This window comes from Haliaeetus albicilla, chromosome Z (genome assembly GCF_947461875.1).
Source record: "Haliaeetus albicilla chromosome Z, bHalAlb1.1, whole genome shotgun sequence".
NCBI classification, from domain to species: domain Eukaryota; kingdom Metazoa; phylum Chordata; class Aves; order Accipitriformes; family Accipitridae; genus Haliaeetus; species Haliaeetus albicilla.
Window position 1 is genome coordinate 36,161,194 of NC_091516.1, and position 20,272 is coordinate 36,181,465.

Genomic DNA, 20,272 nt, shown 5'->3' on the forward strand with positions numbered 1-20,272 from the left:
CCTGAGAATGTGACAGACAGGACAGAAAAGGTGGTATAATGTCACTAAATATGCATTGCATAGCAAAGCTAGTCACCTAGGAGTGTCCCATGCTAGAGTAGCAATAAGGTTGCCAGTATCTGACCAAGCCAATGTGGGTGTTACCACACAGCACTGCCTCACAACACACAGACAGACCCAAGAGGAACACGAAAAAACATATTCAAAACTTTAAAACAACTTACCACTACTTTGTGTGCAGGTAGGGCATCATATGGGTATGTGTAAAGGCGTTGGGCAGCCTCACTCACCTTCAGGTCTTCTTCCACCAGCAGTCCCGTTCCATCTAGTGACACTATCTGGGACAAGTGATCCTCACTCTGTACTGAAGTAGTCTGGGCACTATTTACACAGACCCTTACTGTGACACTTCAACTGTCATGTTCCATGAAACAGCAACAAACACACCATCCATTAGCTCCTAAGAAGCTCTTAAAGCCTGATTCACAGAAGGGGCATAGTGCTTCTGGGGAACATCTTGTTTCAGCGAGTAATAACAGTTCTTAAGAATACTATGTGGTATGGGAGGAATTCATCTCCTGTATAAAGGGAAACAGATGTCAAAGGAAGCAGGACATGAGCTCATTAAGGGGCTGCTGTGAGAGGTCAAGAGTTCTTTTCTGAACAGTGCTTGTTTTATACTTTTCTAAATCATAATGTTGAGTCATTATTATAAAGTCAATACATAAGCCTGATTTTTAACATTTCTGAGCACTCTCAACGCCTATTAGCTGTGGTAAGAGTCAGAATTTCTCAATGGCTTTGAAAACTAGGTCCATTACTGCTTTTAAAATATTTCTTCTCCTCCCCTCTTCCAATTCTCTTTTAATTCCTTGTAATCATTCTAAGCACATAAACTACTCACGGCAGAAACAGCCAGCATTTCAGTGCCTAGACTGACCTGTTTAGATGTAAGCCTGGGTACAAGTTTTAGCCTAGCATGCTACTAAAACAAAGAGCGGCCTCTGTTTGAAGTGCTTTCTCCCTGTGCCCATGTCCCATGGCCACTGTGGAATAGGCAAACCGGCTTATGAGGGAACGCGTGTTTCCCAGGAGGTTCTGATCTTCCCAAGCAGGTCTTAGGTGGGGTGTAGGTAGCCTTAATCCAGGCTGCCCACACTTGCAGATATGCTACAGTGGTCTGCAGGCATGGAGGACTGTAACAGCCTCTTTCTTTGCAGCCCACTGTTACCTGGACAGCTTAGGTCTAGCCAAGGTGTTTATTTATTTGTGCTGTTAAGGGAATAGGTGTTAGGTTTCCACAGCTGAGTTCCAGATGTCCTGCTACAAGTTTCCTTCCTAGCTCCTGACATGCTTCATCAGCAGTGACTTGTCACAGCTGGTGGTAGCCAAGATGTAACTAGCCATACAGTCCCTGCGCACTGCTGGTGAGCCTCAAAACACAACTTGGCTTGCATTTTCCAGAATAAGCTTTGATTGAATTTGGAGACAATTAGAGGGAACTGAATTAGTGGGAATGCCACTTGTTAACTGAATAAACTTGATGGGGGACTCAACCACCTTGTTTTAAAGCATGGCATACCACAGAGCTCTGACTCACAGTGCCTCATGGGCTCAGTAGAGGTGATTCAATGTCAGGGAGCCAGGGGCGCTAATTGTTGCAGAAGCTCATCTCCAGCCCCACCTCCTGCTGTCCACTGGCCATGCCCAGGGTGGCCACAGCCCCCGTGACCAGCCCCTGCTCTGCCCCCTGCTCAGACCTGTGGGTGAGGGCCTGGCCACGTGGGCTGGCCCCCGGCAGGGCAGCCCTTCTCCAGTCTAACAGACATTAAAGATGTTATCAACACAGCTTGACCATACCTGCTTGAACAGCTCTTGTAGCCCCTCGCAAAGTTTGGAGGCAGCAAGGTTGGTGCTAAACCCACCCTAACCCACAGCACTCTGCAGCTCAGGGTACCACATGGTCACTGATGGTTTAAAGCAACAGAACAAGCGGTAGACCGTCTTTATGGAGGAGGTAACCACTTCCAGTAAAATGGTTGATAAGACAACTGTGGGCAGCAATAGCTTCAGCGTAATTCAACAGGGCTAGAAAGTCTGTGCCCCCAGTATTATGACAGTTACATGCTGCACATCAAGCATCACAGCGAAACAAAGCCCGTTTTTCCAGCACTGCAAAAATACTATCATCGTATCAGTATGAACTTGGGGGAAGACTTTACCTTCTTGCTGTGTGCTTCTTTGCTGTCCCAGAAGAGGTCCATTTTCAGCAAGACATCCCAAGAACCCAACCATTGCTGAATTCTTTTTTTTTCCTCAGTTTTTTGCTTGCTCCAGGCCTTCAAGACTCCTAATCTAAACAGTTGCATCCTTCCTTGATGCAAAGCAGCAATGCTGCAGTGAACGAAGCCTGCCACGGTACATGATGGCAGATGGCAGCCAGGGAACTAGCTCTGCGTTTTGCTTCAGTGGAAAGAAACGTTCCTGAACTGTGTTTCAAATGCACTGAATCATGGTGGGATCCAATTGTCTCTGAAAGTAAAACTGCCCCATTTACTTTGAAGACATTTACCACCAGTATCAGGGTCTTGGCAGGCACTTTGTTAGCATTTTTGAAAGCTTTCAGTCTGAAAGCCAGAGATTCAAGTTTGCTGCTTTGGTTCAGTTCTTGATCAGATCTCAGATGGAAAGAACTTCTTTTCCACTGGCTAAAATTCTCGCAAAAAACCCATCTCCTGCTGCTTCAAAATGATCCTTTGTTACTCTCCTTTTCTGAATACTGAAGTTATTCAAGAAGTTTGAATGTGTTAATCTGTGTTCTGTGGATGTGCCATTTTCATTTGCAAATGTGACTGCTACTTGAAACAAGACCCTTGCCCTGCAATGAAACTATCTATATATGCATCTCCATCTTCATTGGATAACATCTGCTTAGCCTCTGCTTGCTTACATTCCCTATTAATTAAAATCTGGTTCTTTACTATACAATCCATTCAAGAAACTCAAATACATTTTGATTTTTAATTATACAATAGTCCTTGGCTAGTTTAGAAGGAGTTCAATCAGATCACCTACAGTTTTAGTTATATTTCTCTTCAAACAAAATAATCCCCACTTTTTGCCACCTCTGCTGAGAGATGAGTTTTTCCATTCTTTCAGCTGTCTCTATTGGTTTCCACAGAAAAAAATATGTCCCTCTGTAACATACACACCTACTGAAAGACAGGCAAAATCGAGCAGTCTGCTCCAAAGGGCACATTTACATTCCCACCACACAACGCTGTGTTAGAGAGGCGTAGCACTGCCCCAGGGATGGGGTGCATGGCCATGAAATTGGTGGTGGGCACCATGCCTCAGCCATGCTCTGCCCACCTTTTCGGTGGGGTAGAAATGTCTGTGGCAAGGCTGGGGTCCCGCAGAGGCAGCCCAGGAAGCAGGAGCTCGGCAGGACCCATGGGTGATGTGTGAGACCGCAGTGGTGGCATTCATGCGAGCTGCGCAGGTCACCCCAAGGGTCTTCCCCTTGGTGTCCTGAGGCTCAGTGCACAGGAGGGGACCGCAGCTACTGGGGAAGGATGGGAGTAATGTGCAGAAAAGAATGGAGGGTACAAGCCTCCAGACAGTGATGTAGGCATACGGTCGTCACATCTGGAGTGTTGAGCTGTAGGATGCAGATGGGGAAACCCAAGGAGCTGTTTCACTGAACCCATTTCCCCTTCTCCTTTCTCAGCATTTCACTTTTTTACATCATGTCTGGCTGGAAGTGCTGTGATAACAACTGTCTTACTTTTAATATGTGCAATCTGCACAGCATTGTACGTTGAGCTGAGTCTGTCTTAACGTAATGCTAACAATAAATATCTGGCCATGCTCTGAGCATCTGCCCCGTTATCCCTCGAGGAAGGTGTCACTTGCAGAAGCAGACAGAGTTCAGCTTAGCTAAGCATGTGATCCCAGTAGTTAATATACAGCATGCAGCTGAAATATGTCCTATGGGCATATATTGTATTTATACATGATATTTACAAGATTGTACCTCTCAAAAATGCCTGTACAGTTATTGGAAAGAAGATGAAGAAAAAAAAGATGTCCAAACTACAGCCTCCATACAAGCTCGTATTCAGCTTGTAAAAAGTCAAATTCTTTCCATTTTTGTTATCCCAAATAATGACCAGAGGAAGCAGAAAGTAGGTGTGAATGTAAGAAGTGTATGTGTTTGGTTGCTGTGTTCATTGATCATTTCTAAGACAAACTCCAAAATGGTGTATTAAAGCAATTTTACGGTGCTTTGAATTAGAATATTATTTTCCAAAGATACCAAATTTAAACATATTAATTCAAATACATTATGAGATGCTGTGATTCAACCAACATTGATAAAATGTTAGAATTGTTGAGGTAGCAGGATTTGCAAGATCTTGGCCTCAGTCATTCCTGTAGTGGATTTACAGAGTTAGTGTGTCAGCTTTACTGCTGCTAAAGAAAGGAGAACACTTATCTTTAAAACAAATAGACAAAGTCAAAAGAATCTAGCAAATATATAGCCGTCACATACAAGTGCGTGAAGATGTCAAAAAAGTAATAATTTTTGAAGCTTCCAAAATCTTCTCTGTTTATACTTAACAGTGATTGACAAATGACTTCTTTGATGTAGTAACCAAATGTATTTTGATCACTGCAGATTATGGTTTAACAGCATTCCAAAGAAATGTTCTCTTTTTTTGTTGTTTTTATTTTATTTTACGTTAAATCAAAATACTAATTAAATCTTTTTTTATCTTTTAATCATTTCTAAATTAAACAATATTGCATTCCATATTGGCTTAAAACTGAGTTGGAGGCAGAGAAATAAGCAAAGAAATGGTCTTACAACCAAAAATATGTCGCAGCACTTCATCACCTAGACATAAGAATGCATAATACATCTTGTTAATATAAAAAAGATAGCTTAGGAGCAGTAGAAAATTAGAGAGCTAAAATTTGTTATAACACAGTCAGATAAATATCATACTGTTTTGAATTGTAATTTTAAAATTGCTCTACTGCTCTTTTGTTTACATACCAAGACAGTCAAAAACAAATGACCAATTTTCCAAATGATGGAGCACTCCTTCAGGAACTCCAGGAAAGTAAATCAATGACAGACTTGTAAAGCATTGGACAAATGTCAATATGAAGAAATTATAACTAATGCATTAATAAAACATCGCATAAATGATTTTTTAATCTTGATAGACAGAAATTACGAAAATTTTATCATGCCCTAAACAGTTAACAGAAAGAGGAGATTCTTCAAGGACTTAATTGTAACTACTACATAAGAAGGAGAATATTAATCTTAAAACATGATCTGTTTTGTCTGTACAGAAACCACAATATCTTTCATCTGAGGGTAACTTCAGCTTTTATTGTATATTTATATATTTTATCTATACATAGAAATAACTTTAATGACTTTTTTAACTTTTAAGCATGTGCTGAAAACCTATTTATATCAATGGCATCCATCTTTCACTGCATTCATTGGACCAAACGCCACACATGGAATTAAAAAACTTTTTTTTAATCAGTTATTCTCCATGTATTACCCACGACAGAAAATCAAAGCCACGGTCTGTAGCAGCATGCTGTGATGCCCAGGACCACTCAGACAACTTCACGAGGACATGTTCTGAGCCTGTTGCGTTGGCAGAGCCACCTCTTTCTGAGTCACTCTGCCGACTCTTCCTCTGCCATATCCTGTGTAAATCCTCTACAGAAACCTGTCCTTTTTTCAATACCTGTGCAAGTGGGCAACAGTCATGCTGGTTACATGTGCCATAGCTTGTCCTCTTGGTCAAGACCGTGCCTTCTTGCAACACAGGAGAAAAGAGGCCAGACAGGATTTGCCCCCTGCTGATTTTGGAGCTGGAAGCATGCAGGGCACCTACAGCTCCTGCTTGGGTCCCCCAGCACTTGCGCCCTGCCCTGCCTTCTCACTGTATTTAACAGCCATTGACAGGCCTTTACTCCATCAGGTTTGTTTAACCACTTTCTCCCTTTCTTTCCTGTAGCAATGTGTTCCACAATTGAACGTTTCATTGTCAGAAATTTGTGTCCTTTTGTTTTAAACTATTCCATCTTGGTTTGTTGTGTTTAACCCTTTCCTCAGACCATTGATTAGACCTAGCCAACTTGTGTCTTCCCTGCAGGGACAACTTTTATAACCATTCTGTTGCCTTTTTTGACTTTTTGTGTTTTACTGCATTCACGAGGAGATAAAGCAGCCCAAAGCACCTGCTGTACTCAAGGTGAAGATCTTACAGAAGGGCTTAACTATGTTTGCCATTTTGTTCTTCATCCCTTTCTTAATCATTCCTACCATTCAGTTTCCCTTTGAGAGTTAATGAATGTAAGATGTTTTTTAAAAACTATCCACAAAGACCACTCTTCTGACTAATAACACTTCACATAAATTTGTGCATGTACCATTAGAGTTGTTTTTCCTATGCACAGAAACGAGCACAGCAATTTATCAGCAGGTCACTCAGGACCTCCAGGTCTTGGCAACATCTTGTTCTCAGTTTTAGTTGTGCTGTCAAGTACCCCAAATAACATCAGCAAATGCTGCTCTCCCATTATTCATCCTGTTTGCCCACTCACTCAGGAATTTCCAGGGCGGAATTTAGTCCTCAACTATGGGAAATTGAGTTGTTAACATCCTGTTGCTATGATAATTGATCATTGTTCCTGGCCTTTACTTTCTATCTCTTACCTGATTATTAATCTTTTTACCCCACAAAAATGTAATTTCTTTCAAGAGTACTACAACAAGGTCGAGAGCTTCGTGGAAACCTGGGTACAGTATGTGCGTCTCACATGGTGTTGCATGATGTTTGGAAATGAACCAGTTGGTTGTATCAGCTATTGCCGAACAGGCTGAGCTCCCTGAAGGTCTTTGCAGGCAGCTGCTTTGGCCTGAGATGCAACCCCAGGCAAATTCCCAGCAGCCTCTGTGCAAGGACTCTCCACCACACTTTGGTCCTGGGTGGCTTCTCCAGCTTGCACCACAGTGTCCTGCCACCTGCCGCCTCCGACGGCATCTGCAGCCACTGCAACCACAGGGGCTGAGAGGCAGCTGCAAGAAGCCACTGCCGGCCGACGAGCCAGATTCCCTTCCAGCCCAACTGTGGCCAAGGTCTGTTTCCCATGAAGGCAAGGTGACCTGGGGCATAAGATCCCTGCACTTACTGGTGGGACTGCATTGCTCAAGGCGCTTTGCAGCAGAAAGGCTTTCAGACACCACCATGCCAGATACCACCATCAGAGGCCTCAGTCAGAGATAACATCTGGCCTGCAATGTCAATACACCACTCCCCATGCATACTCCTCTGCAGAGGAGAGTAATTTCTCTGTACTGTAGTGGGGCCTTGCTGTGGGCTGCTCCTACGGGATGGTGGCAAGTCCAGCTGAGGAAGGCACATCAAAACCATCACAGGCAGCAGGGCACAGTTTGCCACGTCCTGGCACCACTGCCAAAAAATTTCTCTGGTGGCGGTATCCTGTCCCCTCACCTATGACAGTCTGATCAGAATGACTATTTCTTCTGGCTCCCCTCTCCAAGTAGACAAAAGGTAGTAAAGGAAATACAAGGAAATAGGGAAAAGAACAAGGAAAGGCAGCAGGCCACGAAGCCAGGCCAGGGTCTGCTTACTGAAACATCTGCTCTGTAAGAACTGCGCCTTGATGGCATGCGGCAAGCAGCTGTCAGGAGGACTACAGAGCTTCCCAGGCTGGTTTGCAGGGAAACTGTCGGACAAGGCTTTTCTGTGCAATGGGAGAGCACCGACTCACAGGGCTGGGCTCCCCCTTGCCAAAAAGTGGTGTGTGCTTTTATGTGGCATGGAAGGGGTTTTCCACGCCTTTTCCCTTCCACAGAAGAGAGCAGCTTTCACACAGCACGTGTCAGGGGAGGACAGGAGATACGGCCAGGACCACCTCATGTTGCAGAATAGCCCTATCCATAGCTAAGAGGGACCATATCCATTGGGTCCATCAGCTTTGAAGCAATTTTACCAGCATTTTGCCCTACATAGTCCTTATTTCCTATAAAGGTCCTAAACCAGAAGGGTTTTATTACTCATTTTCAGCAGATAAAAAGCAGTCACAGAAACACACCGCTTGTTCTGCTACATCAGCTGAAACTTCTGGCTATAAAAAGCCTAGTTCTGCTTTCTTCCAGGACTTTTCTTCCCTACGGAGTAGCAGCGCAGGCGACCCAACAGCTGAGCCCGTGGCATGAGTCCCAGCGTGACAATGCTCAGCTCCAGACAGGAGGCTCCCAAGAAAAACACTGATTGCAGCGAGACAGCTAGGCAACCCAACACGCCTGCCTGCGCTTAGCAAGGCTGTTGTAGGGCTCCTGTTTGCCAGCTCACCATACCCCTTTCTGACAGAAAGTTTTGCTGTACCCACAGGCATCTTACAAGTATGTTTAAATTAGATGGTTGTAGGATCCGGGTTTCAAATTCTTTTCCAAAGTGCTGCTTCCATTACTGAGGCAATCTTCGTGCCTATCGCTATCCTTGAGTTGCTGCTATTACTCAGTCAATAACTCTGTCAAGAGGTACCTTACTAAGAGCACGCTGTAATTGGCAGCTCTGGGTCAAACCAGCCGTATTTTCACTCGGAGTTTCTGAATGCTTCACCCCGTGTCACCCGTGTCAAGCTCCCTGAAGATCCCATTATTAGACACAGTACAATAGAGGGGCAGATGCAGGAGCGGTGGACCTCGCTCAAGCACGGCTAATAGCCCGAGCCGAGCGAGGACGACCCAGAATTTCCTCCCTCCCCCTCGCCCGTCGCGGACATTAAATACTCGGCCGCGGGCTCAGCCGTCTCACATCGCACCCCGGCTGCCCATCGCGCCGGGGGCTTCACCGGCGGCCCTGCCCTGACGGCAGAGAGCCAGCCCCGCAGGGCTGCTCCCTGCGGCGCGGGGCTCGAGTGGGTGTGTGGCGAGGGGCGAAGGGGCGGGCTGAAGCGGGGCGGGCCGGGGGGCCGGCAAGGACCGCCGGAGTAGGGAGCGAAGCCCGTCCGGAGACGACGGCGGCGTGGGAGCAGCGTGCCGGAGGCAGGAGCCGGGGGGACGGCCGTGGGGCGGGGGTGGGGGCAGAGAAGAGCCCGGAGGGGAGGTCGGGCGGGGGTGCCCGGGCGGGGCGGCTCCGGGCAGCGGCGGCGGGGAGCGCGGAGCCGCGGGGAGCGGCGGCGGCGGCGGCGGCGGCGGCGGCGGCGGCGGCGGGGCAGGGCCGGGGCGATCGCAGCGCCGCCCGGCCCGGCCCGGCCCGGCCCGGCCCGGCGCAGCCCCGGGGGCCGAGCGGCGCCGTGCAGCCGGCGAGGTCGGATGCGGCGGCCGCGGAGCGCCGGGAGGACGCGGCGGGGACGCAGCAGGTACTTGGCCTTGCCTCCGGGACAGCCCTGCCCGTATCCCCGGCTGCCCCCTCGCCCCCTCTCCCCGCTTCCCGGGCGGCGGGCTGCGCCCTGCCGGTGCCGGGCCTCCCCGCGGCCCGCCCGTCGGGGCCGTCGGCGCGGCCGCGCCGCCCGCCCGTCGGCGAGCGACGGGCGAGGTGTCCCCGGGCGGCCGGGCGGGGGCAGCGGCGCCGCTCCGCCTGCCGTGCCGGTGTCCTGGGAGCGGGAGAGCCAGCGTGCAGGCGCTGCCTTCGGGGCGCCACGTAGAGGCGCAGCGGCCGGCGCGGAGCGGCGGCGGGTCGAGGGAAAAGCCCGAGCCTGTGAGTGGAGTCGCGTTTCCCGTGCGGGACGGCCGCGCCGCGGACACGTCGGGGCTGTTCTGAGGTACCTTAGGCGAGGCGTTTGACGCCCCCCGAAAGTTCAGGTCGCGGCAGCGGGGCGAATTTGCGAAGGGAGCACTGGAGTTATAGGTCGGGAGCGCTGGGAGCCGGTGAGGGGGAAGAAGTAGATGTGCCTTCCTGTAACGTGCAGGAGTTAGAGCAGCCGGGAGCTCCTGCGCGAGAGACGCATGTGGGCTGCTCGGAATTACAAAACACAAACTGATGTCTGAAATCCAAGAAGCCAAGAAAAATAACCATTTATTAAAGGCTTTTCTGAGGCTGCAAGCTGCCAGCACATTCACTTAAAAAAAAAAAAAAATCTTTTGAAAGTTTGAGTTGTCCAAGACATTGTTCTGCAGCAGATGTTTGTTGTCTAAACTTCAGTTGCATCTAGCACAGCTTAATTTCAGAGTGGAAATGTGTATTGAAATGTGCTGCTGTTCTCAAAAGCCTTTTCTGCTCTTAAATTTAACACTATCAGGGCGTGCCTGATAAATTACACGTTTACTTTTCATCAGGAAAGTCTTTACAAATAAATAAAATACACAAAAGTTTGGCTTCAGATACGCATTCTTGTCTTTCCCTTTGCCATTTTTAAAATTGTCATTGGTGGCCAAAGCGTATGGCTGTGTGTGGAAGAGAAGGGAGAACAGCAACGTGTGTGGTGTTGGTGAGGGGATGTCTGGTCTCTTTGGTCAAGTCTGTTTGTGGATATCTGGAAGGCAAGGAAATATGATTCCAGCTGAATTACAGTAAGTGCACTGAACGCATAGCATTTTATGTTCTTCTGTAGGCAAAAGTACATAGTGGAAAGTTAAGTCCTGTTCTCACTTGTGCTTTATTCTCACTTGTTGCTTTGGTTTCAGAATATCATGAAAATTGAGAGCAGTTTGGCTCATTGTTTTGAAAATAAAAATTTCTTAATCTTTCAGCTGTAAAGTACCCAGTGACTCATGAGATGGTAAAAGCCCTCAGCTCCCTGTGGGACTCTTACCAGAGCACCTGCTGGGAACAGAGAGCGGAGAGGTACTGGGGATGGTTGCTGAAGGGCTTTGGCATCCCCATTATCACAAGTTCCTCGTTGCCTCCTGGCACTGGGAATTACATATTCCCACAGAAAAAATTGCAGGTTGACTCCAGCTGCCTTAGCCAGGGTGTTATCCGTGAGGAGCTGGTTGGAGGTACGGCCCCGAGTCTTTGCCTGTACCACTGTGTGGTGGGGCTGGAGAGGGCAGTGGAGGTGCGCCTTGCCATAGGGCAGATCGAGGGGTTGCGGCCTGCCGCACAGCATTGCCCTTTCCATGGCACATGTGGCACAGGGACCATACAGACCCTGGTAGACCCTAGGGATGTAAGCCGTGGTAGGGAACCCCTGCTCCAACCTGGAAGGGTGGTCGACCCTACTAGATCCTTGACCTCAGCAGGAGACCACACTAACCACTGTGGAAACCCCAAAGCACGGCGGTGGGCAGGGAGGTTGCCCAGGAGGGGGAAGTCATCGTGCTTGCTGCTGACCCCAACTGCTCCCTCCATCCTTGGAGCAGGGAGGACAAAGGTCAGCCAAATAGCTGAAGGAGGCAACTGAACTGTCTTCCACATGACTGTGGTTCTTGACGTTGTACTGCAGCCTTTATTTGAGTAATTTAGCAAATGCTGTTTTGGCCATCACATCCGTGAGGAAGTATAGCCAGATTGCCCCTGCACTGCCAATAAGTTTATCTTTCTAGTGGTACCTGGTGGTGCAGTGATAGGGATCTTCAGGTTTGCTTTAGAGGGAGTAAAACTGATTTCCAGTGGTATCAAGAGCTCAGCGTATTGAGGTATGTAACCAAGGCAATGCTCAATACACAGCATGCCACAGACAGGCTCTTCAGGTCTTTTTTTTAAGGTTGCGAGCTGAGGTCCATACTTTGCAGCTAGTGGCTAGTCCTCTGTATGTGACTGGGTCAAAGGTGTTTTGAGGAGTAAGTTGTAGAGCTGTCAGGAAGCACTGACACAGGTATCCTGGACCTGGCTGCTGCTGTCTTGTTATAATATATCACCAACTTTAATTTTTCTAACTGTTAAAAAATGAATGTGCTTTGTGAGTTACTGACTACAAAGCAGGGGGGAAACAAAGAAGTAGTATGGCTGCAAGATATTACCTGGAAATGTTGCTGCCAGAAGAGAATAAATTTTAATTTATTACATTATTATTTATACTAACTTTGAAGTAGCTTGTGAGTGATATTCATTCCCTGAGAGTCCTGACAAGCAATAATGTTACAGCCTCCATTGCCTCGCCACTAGCCTGTCAGAGGCAAAGATTTACCTTTGTGATACTAAGTTTGCTGTAATAATTTTTAAGGGAAGAAGTAATTACAAACAATGGAAGAGACCCTGTGTGATTTCTGCTGATTGAGTGCATTGTCCATGCCTTCAGCCAGGGGAACTGGAATAGCACCATTACCTTTAGTACAGTCATGATAGTTTACAGGTGCTGAGTTGTGGCTGATAAAGTCCTGAGTCTGGCATATAATTTTCTTCACAGAAAGAAATGTATCTGTCCTTCGATAGACCAGTATGATAACTCTGTTTGGAAAAGACTTATAGAGACATTTATTTTGTTGCATGTGGTGCTCTTAAATGATATGAATATGATTCTCTCAGGCAGCCATCGGCCAGTCTGGTGAGTATTGCTAGTTGAGCCATCGTTAACAAGTACTTTTCTAGTCAAATGTAATTGTTTATTTTACAGTGGAAAGCACTTGCAATTCATATGGACACAGTGGCATTTTGTTATAAGCCAATACAATGAAAGACTGTGACAATTTATGTGATAACAGTGTGCAGATGGCAACTGAATTACAATTAGATTGAACCTTAGCTGTGGTGAAGTTGTTCTGTTGAAGACCTTAACTGTTACCATGCTTCAGAAAAGAGGTCAACAACTCAAGGGACCAGTTCCACTCCTGGGAAATGAATGAGGTGGTTGCTGTCATCTTTAGTGTAAGAAAGACAGAAAGACTGAGGACACCAAGCAGTAACTGTGTCTCTTGGATGATATGTCTCTCCCAGTGGGTCTCTTCACCAAAGCAGTTTGGACCTAAGAACTAGAATGGGGAAATAATAACAATAATAACAACAACAACAACAACAACAATAATAATAATAATAATAATAAAATAGTAAATTATTTTCTCAGAAAATAATTTTAAAACATCTCAAATGTACTAAAGAATTCAAGTCAATTCACTGTAGGCTTTTGTCAGATTACTTCTTTTCTGAAGGAGGGAATCCAGGAAAAGGCGGCGGGGGGGGGGGAATAGGGTGTGGGTCATCCTTTAAATCCCTTTACATTCATCTGGGATGCAGTTTGCTCCTCCCCTCTTCCAGAAGGCACTTGAAAATGCGTCTCCCACTTTTCAAGAGCCCAAAACTGAGTGCTCGAACAGCAGTGGCTCATATGTTTTTGTGATCTTAAGAAACCTGTATATAGAATCATAGAATGGTTTGGGTTGGAAGGGACCTTAAAGATCATCTAGTTCCATCCGCCCTTCCCTCGATACCCATCCTTTGAAAGTGTATTTCATGTGTTCGGGAAATGCTTGTGACCCTTGAGTAAATAAATGGTAAGGTCAGGAGCTCTAGCACTTAAAGAGTTCCTTAAACTAAGCTATTTAATTTTGGGCGAGTGGAAAGTGTCCTCCCATCCAGTACAACTTTTTATTTTCTTACCTTTCCCAGAAAAAGTTTAAATCTTTACACACTTGGTTCAGATGGAATCAGTTCTCTCCTCGTCCCCATTCTGGTTGGGTTACCAAGCTGAAAAATTAGCTATCTGCTCATCCTCAGTACATACGTTTGGGTCATGAGCAATGATTCTCATTGGAGTATGCAGCAACTAAACTATAATATTTCTGGTAAAACAGTAAGTGCTTCTGACATCTTCTGATGTTTTTACAAAGCTGTGCAGATGTCTTCCAATATTTATATATGGCAATGGAAAAAAGACAGCTAGGAGGATCTGCTGTGCAAATGCGAACTATCAAAGTCCATGGGAAAATGTTCCAGTTAATCTAAGTCGTAACTTAAAGAAAAACAGAAGTATATTGAGAAGGACAATTAAAGTTGGTATAACTATTTTTTATTTAAAAAAAAAACCAGAAACATTAAATGTATGTCTTGTATACATATGCAAAGGAAAAAAAAGAAAAGTGAACCATAAAGAAAAGCAATACTTACAAAGATGTGACTTGCTGTTTACTTAAGAAAGGGTAGCAGAAATCCAACTAATTCGAATGGGAAGTAGGATTGATTTTATGACGACTGGTTTTCAGAGCATCTCCTTAACTGTAAATAGCATAATTTTGTACCATTAAGGGTGGGAAGTTATTTTAGGCATTGGCATCAAGACTTGACACCAACTTTCTCAAGGTCTTTGCTACCTTAGGTGTGCAGGGGGAACAGGGACAAGCTTTGAAAGCAGTGAGTTTGCCCTGCTGCTACTCAGGCAGCGATGGTTGGGTGGTGGTTTGGTAGTGCCACATACACGTAGATCTTTTTGAGGAGTGATCTGGTTGCTGTGTACACTGGGGCTTGCTGGGACTGTTTTCTAGTCCTCTCACTGCTCCTCTGCATTTTTTTCAGCATGGAAATTTTGTAGGGGGAAACACCTATGAGCAGTTCTCCACATTGCCCTTGTATTTCTCCAGCAGAGATGCATGTGTGCAGAGCATGACCGACGGCTTACCCACAGCTACCTCGATAAGCATGCAGCCATGCTAGACCTTGGTGCCCATTGTAGTCAGCGTTGCCCTCAGCTCCTGGGTTTATGTTGCAGCTTGAGCACCCGCGTGGGCCAAGAGTGACATGAGAAGACAGGGAGATTTATGTTGCATTTGTTGATTTTATTTTCAGGTTTGCAAGCTACTCTCCCAAATTAATATGCAAGGCTTGCTGGAGCTGGGGATACACACCACCTACCCAGAGGAGTGCTTGGAGAAACGTGGCTTGATCTCCCTCTTGTGGAAAATTATTGGAACTAGATTCTCGTGATAGTAAAGAAGAAAAGTCCAGAATCGGTGAGCAAACGATGGCAGCAATTACCATGCCACCTGATGCTCTTGTCAGCCCTCAAGGAAATGAAGAGATGGACTCCCTGATCGTACTGCATTATAATTACACAGGAAAGCTTATTTTAAGGGAGAAGGCAACTGATAACATAGACCTGCCCACTATAGCATTTCTGATCATATGTAGTTTCATAGTCCTGGAAAACTTGATGGTGTTGATTGCCATATGGAAAAACAATAAATTTCACAACCGCATGTACTTTTTTATTGGCAATCTAGCTCTCTGTGATCTTTTAGCTGGGATTGTTTACAAAGTAAACATTCTTATGTCTGGGAAGAAAACTCTGAGCTTGTCCTCCACAATCTGGTTCATTAGGGAAGGCAGCATGTTTGTTGCCCTGGGAGCCTCTACTTTCAGCTTACTAGCAATAGCTATTGAGCGGCATCTGACCATGATTAAAATGAGGCCTTACGATGCAAATAAAAAGTACAGAGTGTTCCTTCTCATTGGTACATGCTGGCTTATTTCAATTTCCTTGGGTGCCTTACCCATCCTTGGCTGGAACTGTATAAACAACTTACCAGATTGCTCAACAATTTTGCCTCTGTACTCCAAGAAGTATGTTGTGTTCTGTGTTAGTATCTTCATAGCCATTTTGGCTGCCATTGTCATCCTCTATGCCCGCATCTACATCCTGGTAAAGTCCAGCAGTCGTAATGTCACTAATCACAATAACTCGGAGCGGTCCATGGCACTCCTTCGGACCGTTGTGATCGTTGTTAGTGTCTTCATTGCCTGTTGGTCTCCTCTGTTCATCCTGTTCCTCATTGATGTGGCCTGCAGAGTCAAGGAGTGCTCTATCTTGTACAAAGCCAACTGGTTTATTGCTCTGGCAGTCATCAATTCTGCAATGAACCCCATCATCTACACTCTGGCCAGTAAGGAAATGCGTAGGGCTTTCTTTCGCCTTGTTTGTGGCTGCCTGATGAAATCCAGGGTGGCCAGATCTTTGCCTATTCAGGCCACACCAGATCACAGTCGAAGTAAATCCAGCAGCAGCAATACCCAGAAGCCAAAGGAAGATTTCCCACCGATGAATGTTGCCTCATATATTGCTGAGAGAAATGAATCTCCATTTCACAACGGAAAATTCTGTAAGTAAAGGACTCCTCAAGACAAGTACCCTTATGTGGCTTTTAGATTTAAACTACAAGTGTGGTTTAAGTATTCATGCACTTAAGTCAAAGGCCAAAACACTAACCACTTATTTAACTTTGAGGACTTATTTATGAACAATCATTTGCTTTGAGTGTTCATTCAGTAACGCATCTAATTCAGAAAAAAACATTCATGCTACCCAACAACCAGGACAGAGTCCATGCACATCTAGTGATATTGTGCACCACGATGGCATTGCATGATGAGGCTTCATTTGGCACTGCCTGATCTAGCAAGACATCAATAAAACTGTTAGAAATTTCAGCATTCACTAAATACTGCTGATGAACAGAAAATGAGCCCAATTATTGCCAACTGGGAGAAAAGCTTATTACATATGTTGGGGATTATAGTTCTCTATATGTATCTTGCTGTTATGTTAATGGCCTTATATGTATGTGGTATAAATAGCTGTATATTTGTACAATTCCTTATTACAAAGTTGTTGTTTGGTAAAAGTTTACAATATGCTAAACATTGTATTGCAGTGTACAGTGTAAGGTGACAAATTATACAAATAGATGTGTTTCAATGGGGATATTTGAAAATATATGAAGTAGTAGCTTTTAAGTGACAGGAACTTCAACATGTCATATCAATGCAGTATTTTTATTTTTTCTGCTGTTATTCAAACTTCTGATGTGTAGTGAAAGACAACATGACAGTTGTCACTGTGGCATTTCACAACTTATTTTAAACAAGGAGTAGTAAAATAACCATTGAGAGAGGCTATATGTGTTCACTGTTTAAAGTAGTTAAAATGTGACCCAACAATACATGTGTATCAAGTGTATGTACTGTTTCAATGCATATATTTTTACTTACTATTTCCAATGTATTTAAAAAATGTACGTCAAACTTACGTAAACCTGTGTACATTGTGAATGCACTACTTAAGCTGAGATTCTTCAGTTCTAAAACAGAGATATATCATTTCAGAAAGCATTGAACCACAACGGGTCCCTGTGGAGTTCCTTCTTTTCTCTCTAGGCACTACCACAGCATGGGATTGTGTTAGAAATTCTCCCTGGGAAGAAGTTCACCCAGTGAGACAAGATCCCATTTTCTGGCAACAGGACCCTACGCTCCTACCATCTCCAGGCACTTTTGCAGATACAAGAGGGAAGATGCGGTACAACAGGATCATGCTGAAGGGCATATCTCCATTTATTCCTGACCCTGCCTTGGATCTGGAATGAAAGCCTGTTTAGTTTGGAAGACCTGGAGCCCCAGACTTACTTTTTTGAGAGGCTGTTCCAGAGAAACCTGTATGAAAACAACTTTACAGTTCATTACTGCCTTACCAGCCTCAGTACAGGATGGTGTTCAGCATCAAAGGGATTCCCTGAGACCTAGAGCAGTTAAGACTTCATAAACATCTGATTTCAAGTGTGCATGGAAGTGGCCCGTGGTACTTCCATCAATAGTTCCTGTCCGCATGGAAGTGGCACGTGGTACTTCCATCAATAGTTCCAGTCCGCATGGAAGTGGCCCGTGGTACTTCCATCAATAGTTCCAGTCCGCATGGAAGTGGCCTGTGGTACTTCCATCAATAATTACAGTTTGCATGGAAGTGGCCCGTGGTACTTCCATCAATAGTTCCAGTCTGCATGGAAGTGGCCCATGGTACTTCCATCGATAGTTCCAGTCCGCATGGAAGTGGCCCATGGTACTTCCATCAATAGTTCAGTCTGCATGGAAGTGGCCCATGGTACTTCCATCAATAGTTCCAGTCCGCATGGAAGTGGCCTGTGGTACTTCCATCAATAGTTGCAGTCTGCATGGAAGTGGCCCGTGGTACTTCCATCAATAGTTCCAGTCTGCATGGAAGTGGCCCGTGGTACTTCCATCAATAGTACTTTATGGCTGGAGGCTTCAGTGGAGGCTGATGGGAAATTTTGATACTAGTTCCTATTGCCTTTTAGTAAGAATGTAAGCATCTAACTTTACTGGGCTCTTTCAAAAATTTGTGTTTAATGTCTCAAATCACACCTTGCCTTATGCACAATCAGTAGTAGTTGAGGCTTTTTTAATACGCAGCCTGAAAGAGCTCATCCTTAGCTTTACTCTGGTCTTAATCATTTAAAGCAGCAGCATTAGACTCTTCCCAAGTGTGTACAGTGTATAAGTTGTGTAATGTGTGTAGCAGAAGCCTTTAAAATGTGGAGATTTGCATTGTGATTGTCTTTTACAAGTTAACAGTCTGCTTGTAAATGTTTTATGGTGTTAGAAAAGTGTAAGAACAAAGAAAAACTGTATTTGAATGAAATAACTGTGAAAGAGTGTAGTTAGTGTGAAGTAATTTCTACCAAAAATGTTGAAAAGCAGTGCACTTAGAGAAAAAGCTAAATTAAGCTAAGCATGATATAACTATATGAACTGCAGATACAGGCTGGGTCAGCAGCTCTGTAGCTTTGTGAGAAATAGAACTGGTGACATTGCATTGCCATGGCTTGCTTAGGTTTTTAGATCTTACAGTGCTACTTGGCTGTATTTTCAGTGTGGAAGTTCTCCCCTGAAGTTGTGTCTTTGAAAACTGCCAGCTAAAATATTTGTGTGCTTCTAAATGTTAGTTCACGAAGTGGTGGCACGTGGCAGCATTCCTTGCTACTGTAGAGCAGAAAGGCCTTTGCAACACAATGGTTTGAGAAAACATTGTGGCTGACCCCACACCAACTCTCATGTCAAGGATGTTACGTGATTCTCTCTGTTTAGGTGAAAAAAAAATGAGTATTTTTAATAGCCAAAGTCCAAGAATATGCACATAGAAGTGAGTTTTAACATCTGGATTCTAGCCTTAGCTACTGTCAGAGTTGATGCAAGGTACAAGTAATGCAAACAACTCCACTGTTGGAGGCCATGTGATTGCATGTCACTACAAAAACCTTTCACTCTACTCTGATTTCCTTCTCTTTGTTTTGGAGCTGTGGGGATATTTTGTTAGTTCACTACCCTGCTGTACTTGAAGCAGGCTCCTAAGATTCATGGGTTCACATATAACACTGATAATATAATTTGCAAAGTACTTACGACTGAAGAGAAGAAAAACTATTTTGGATACAGTCTTCAGTGGGTACATCCCACTGGGACGTATTAGGTAAAGCACAGATTCTGGAAGATTTCAGAGCAAAATTTTCAAGTAGGGCAAGTGAAGGGCTTAACAGCAGTAGGCCATAAACAACCAGGAAGATGTCCTATCCTTGAAGCTGGAAAAAGATGGAGGATAGCTTCTTTCACCCTAAGATACTGAAAGTTCCTTAAAATACATCCCAGAATCCAAGCATTTTATCATCTAGGCTGATTTGAGCATATAAGAAACTGAATCAGGTCTCCCTTTCCCAATTGGTTTTACATGGAGCAAAAGCTACAAAGGAGACTAACATCTCATTCATATTATTTCATTAATTGGAATATTTATTTTGGTTCTGGATTACAAAAGAAAGGCAAATCAAATGACCTAAGGAGGAAAAAAAAGCTTTCACACAAGATGCTTTCCAAAAGTCTTTTATTGCCAACAGTCTTACAGAGTATTTTCAACTGATTAGGTACCATAAACATTTTGAAAACTTCTAATTAAATCTCAAACCTTTGAACCAAAGTTGTTGTGTAGCAGTCATTTTTTCAAAGAATTGTAAAAAATGTTTTGGCCTTCAGTGGAAAACACGCATTTAAACTTTGGGTGTTGTGCCTGAAAGCAGTACCTATGGGAACAAACGCTGTGCAGCCAAAGGCGGTAGGCTCTGCCTCCACCGTCCCAGAGTCCGGGGCGGGCTTCGCCCCTGCTTTCCTGGGAGCCGACTCGGTCCCTTGGCTTGCCTGCTTGGAGGGCTGTCGGCTCCAGCAGCACCGCGCACGGCTGCTCCCTTGCAACGGCACATTTTATGAGGAGCAACTGTAATTAGGGTGCCGCACTGCCTACGAGGTTTGTCGTTTCCACCTGCTCTAGCAAGGAAGTGGCAAACACGCTGGTGCGTGAAGTGCCGGGTGCCAAAAAGCTGGGGTCCTGAGAGCGGCCGCTCTGCCCCTGCTGAGCGGAGGTGTGCTGGCGTCTGCCCCGGGTGGTGCCATTTAATCTACCAACCAAGGGCGCAGCTCGGCCCCTTGGCTTTGCTGGGAGCTGTGGACCCCGTGGCCATCCCAGGCCTGGCGACAGTCCCTTCTCAAGGCAAAAC

The 20,272-nt window shown here is 45.2% G+C and overlaps 1 protein-coding gene across 2 annotated transcripts; it reads left to right on the plus strand.

The window, feature by feature from the left end:
• Positions 1-9,617: 9,617 nt before the first annotated feature.
• Positions 9,618-19,698, plus strand: S1PR3 (sphingosine-1-phosphate receptor 3). Of its 2 annotated transcripts, none has more exons than XM_069777065.1 (2): positions 9,618-17,532; positions 17,577-19,698. In XM_069777065.1, the coding sequence occupies exon 1, from the start codon at positions 14,902-14,904 to the stop codon at positions 16,042-16,044; it is 1,143 nt and encodes a 380-aa protein (XP_069633166.1). In that variant the 5' UTR covers positions 9,618-14,901; the 3' UTR covers positions 16,045-17,532; positions 17,577-19,698. The 2 variants fall into 2 exon arrangements, with proteins under 2 accessions (XP_069633166.1, XP_069633165.1); XM_069777064.1 differs by having other exon boundaries at positions 9,618-17,526; positions 17,571-19,698.
• Positions 19,699-20,272: the final 574 nt, after the last annotated feature.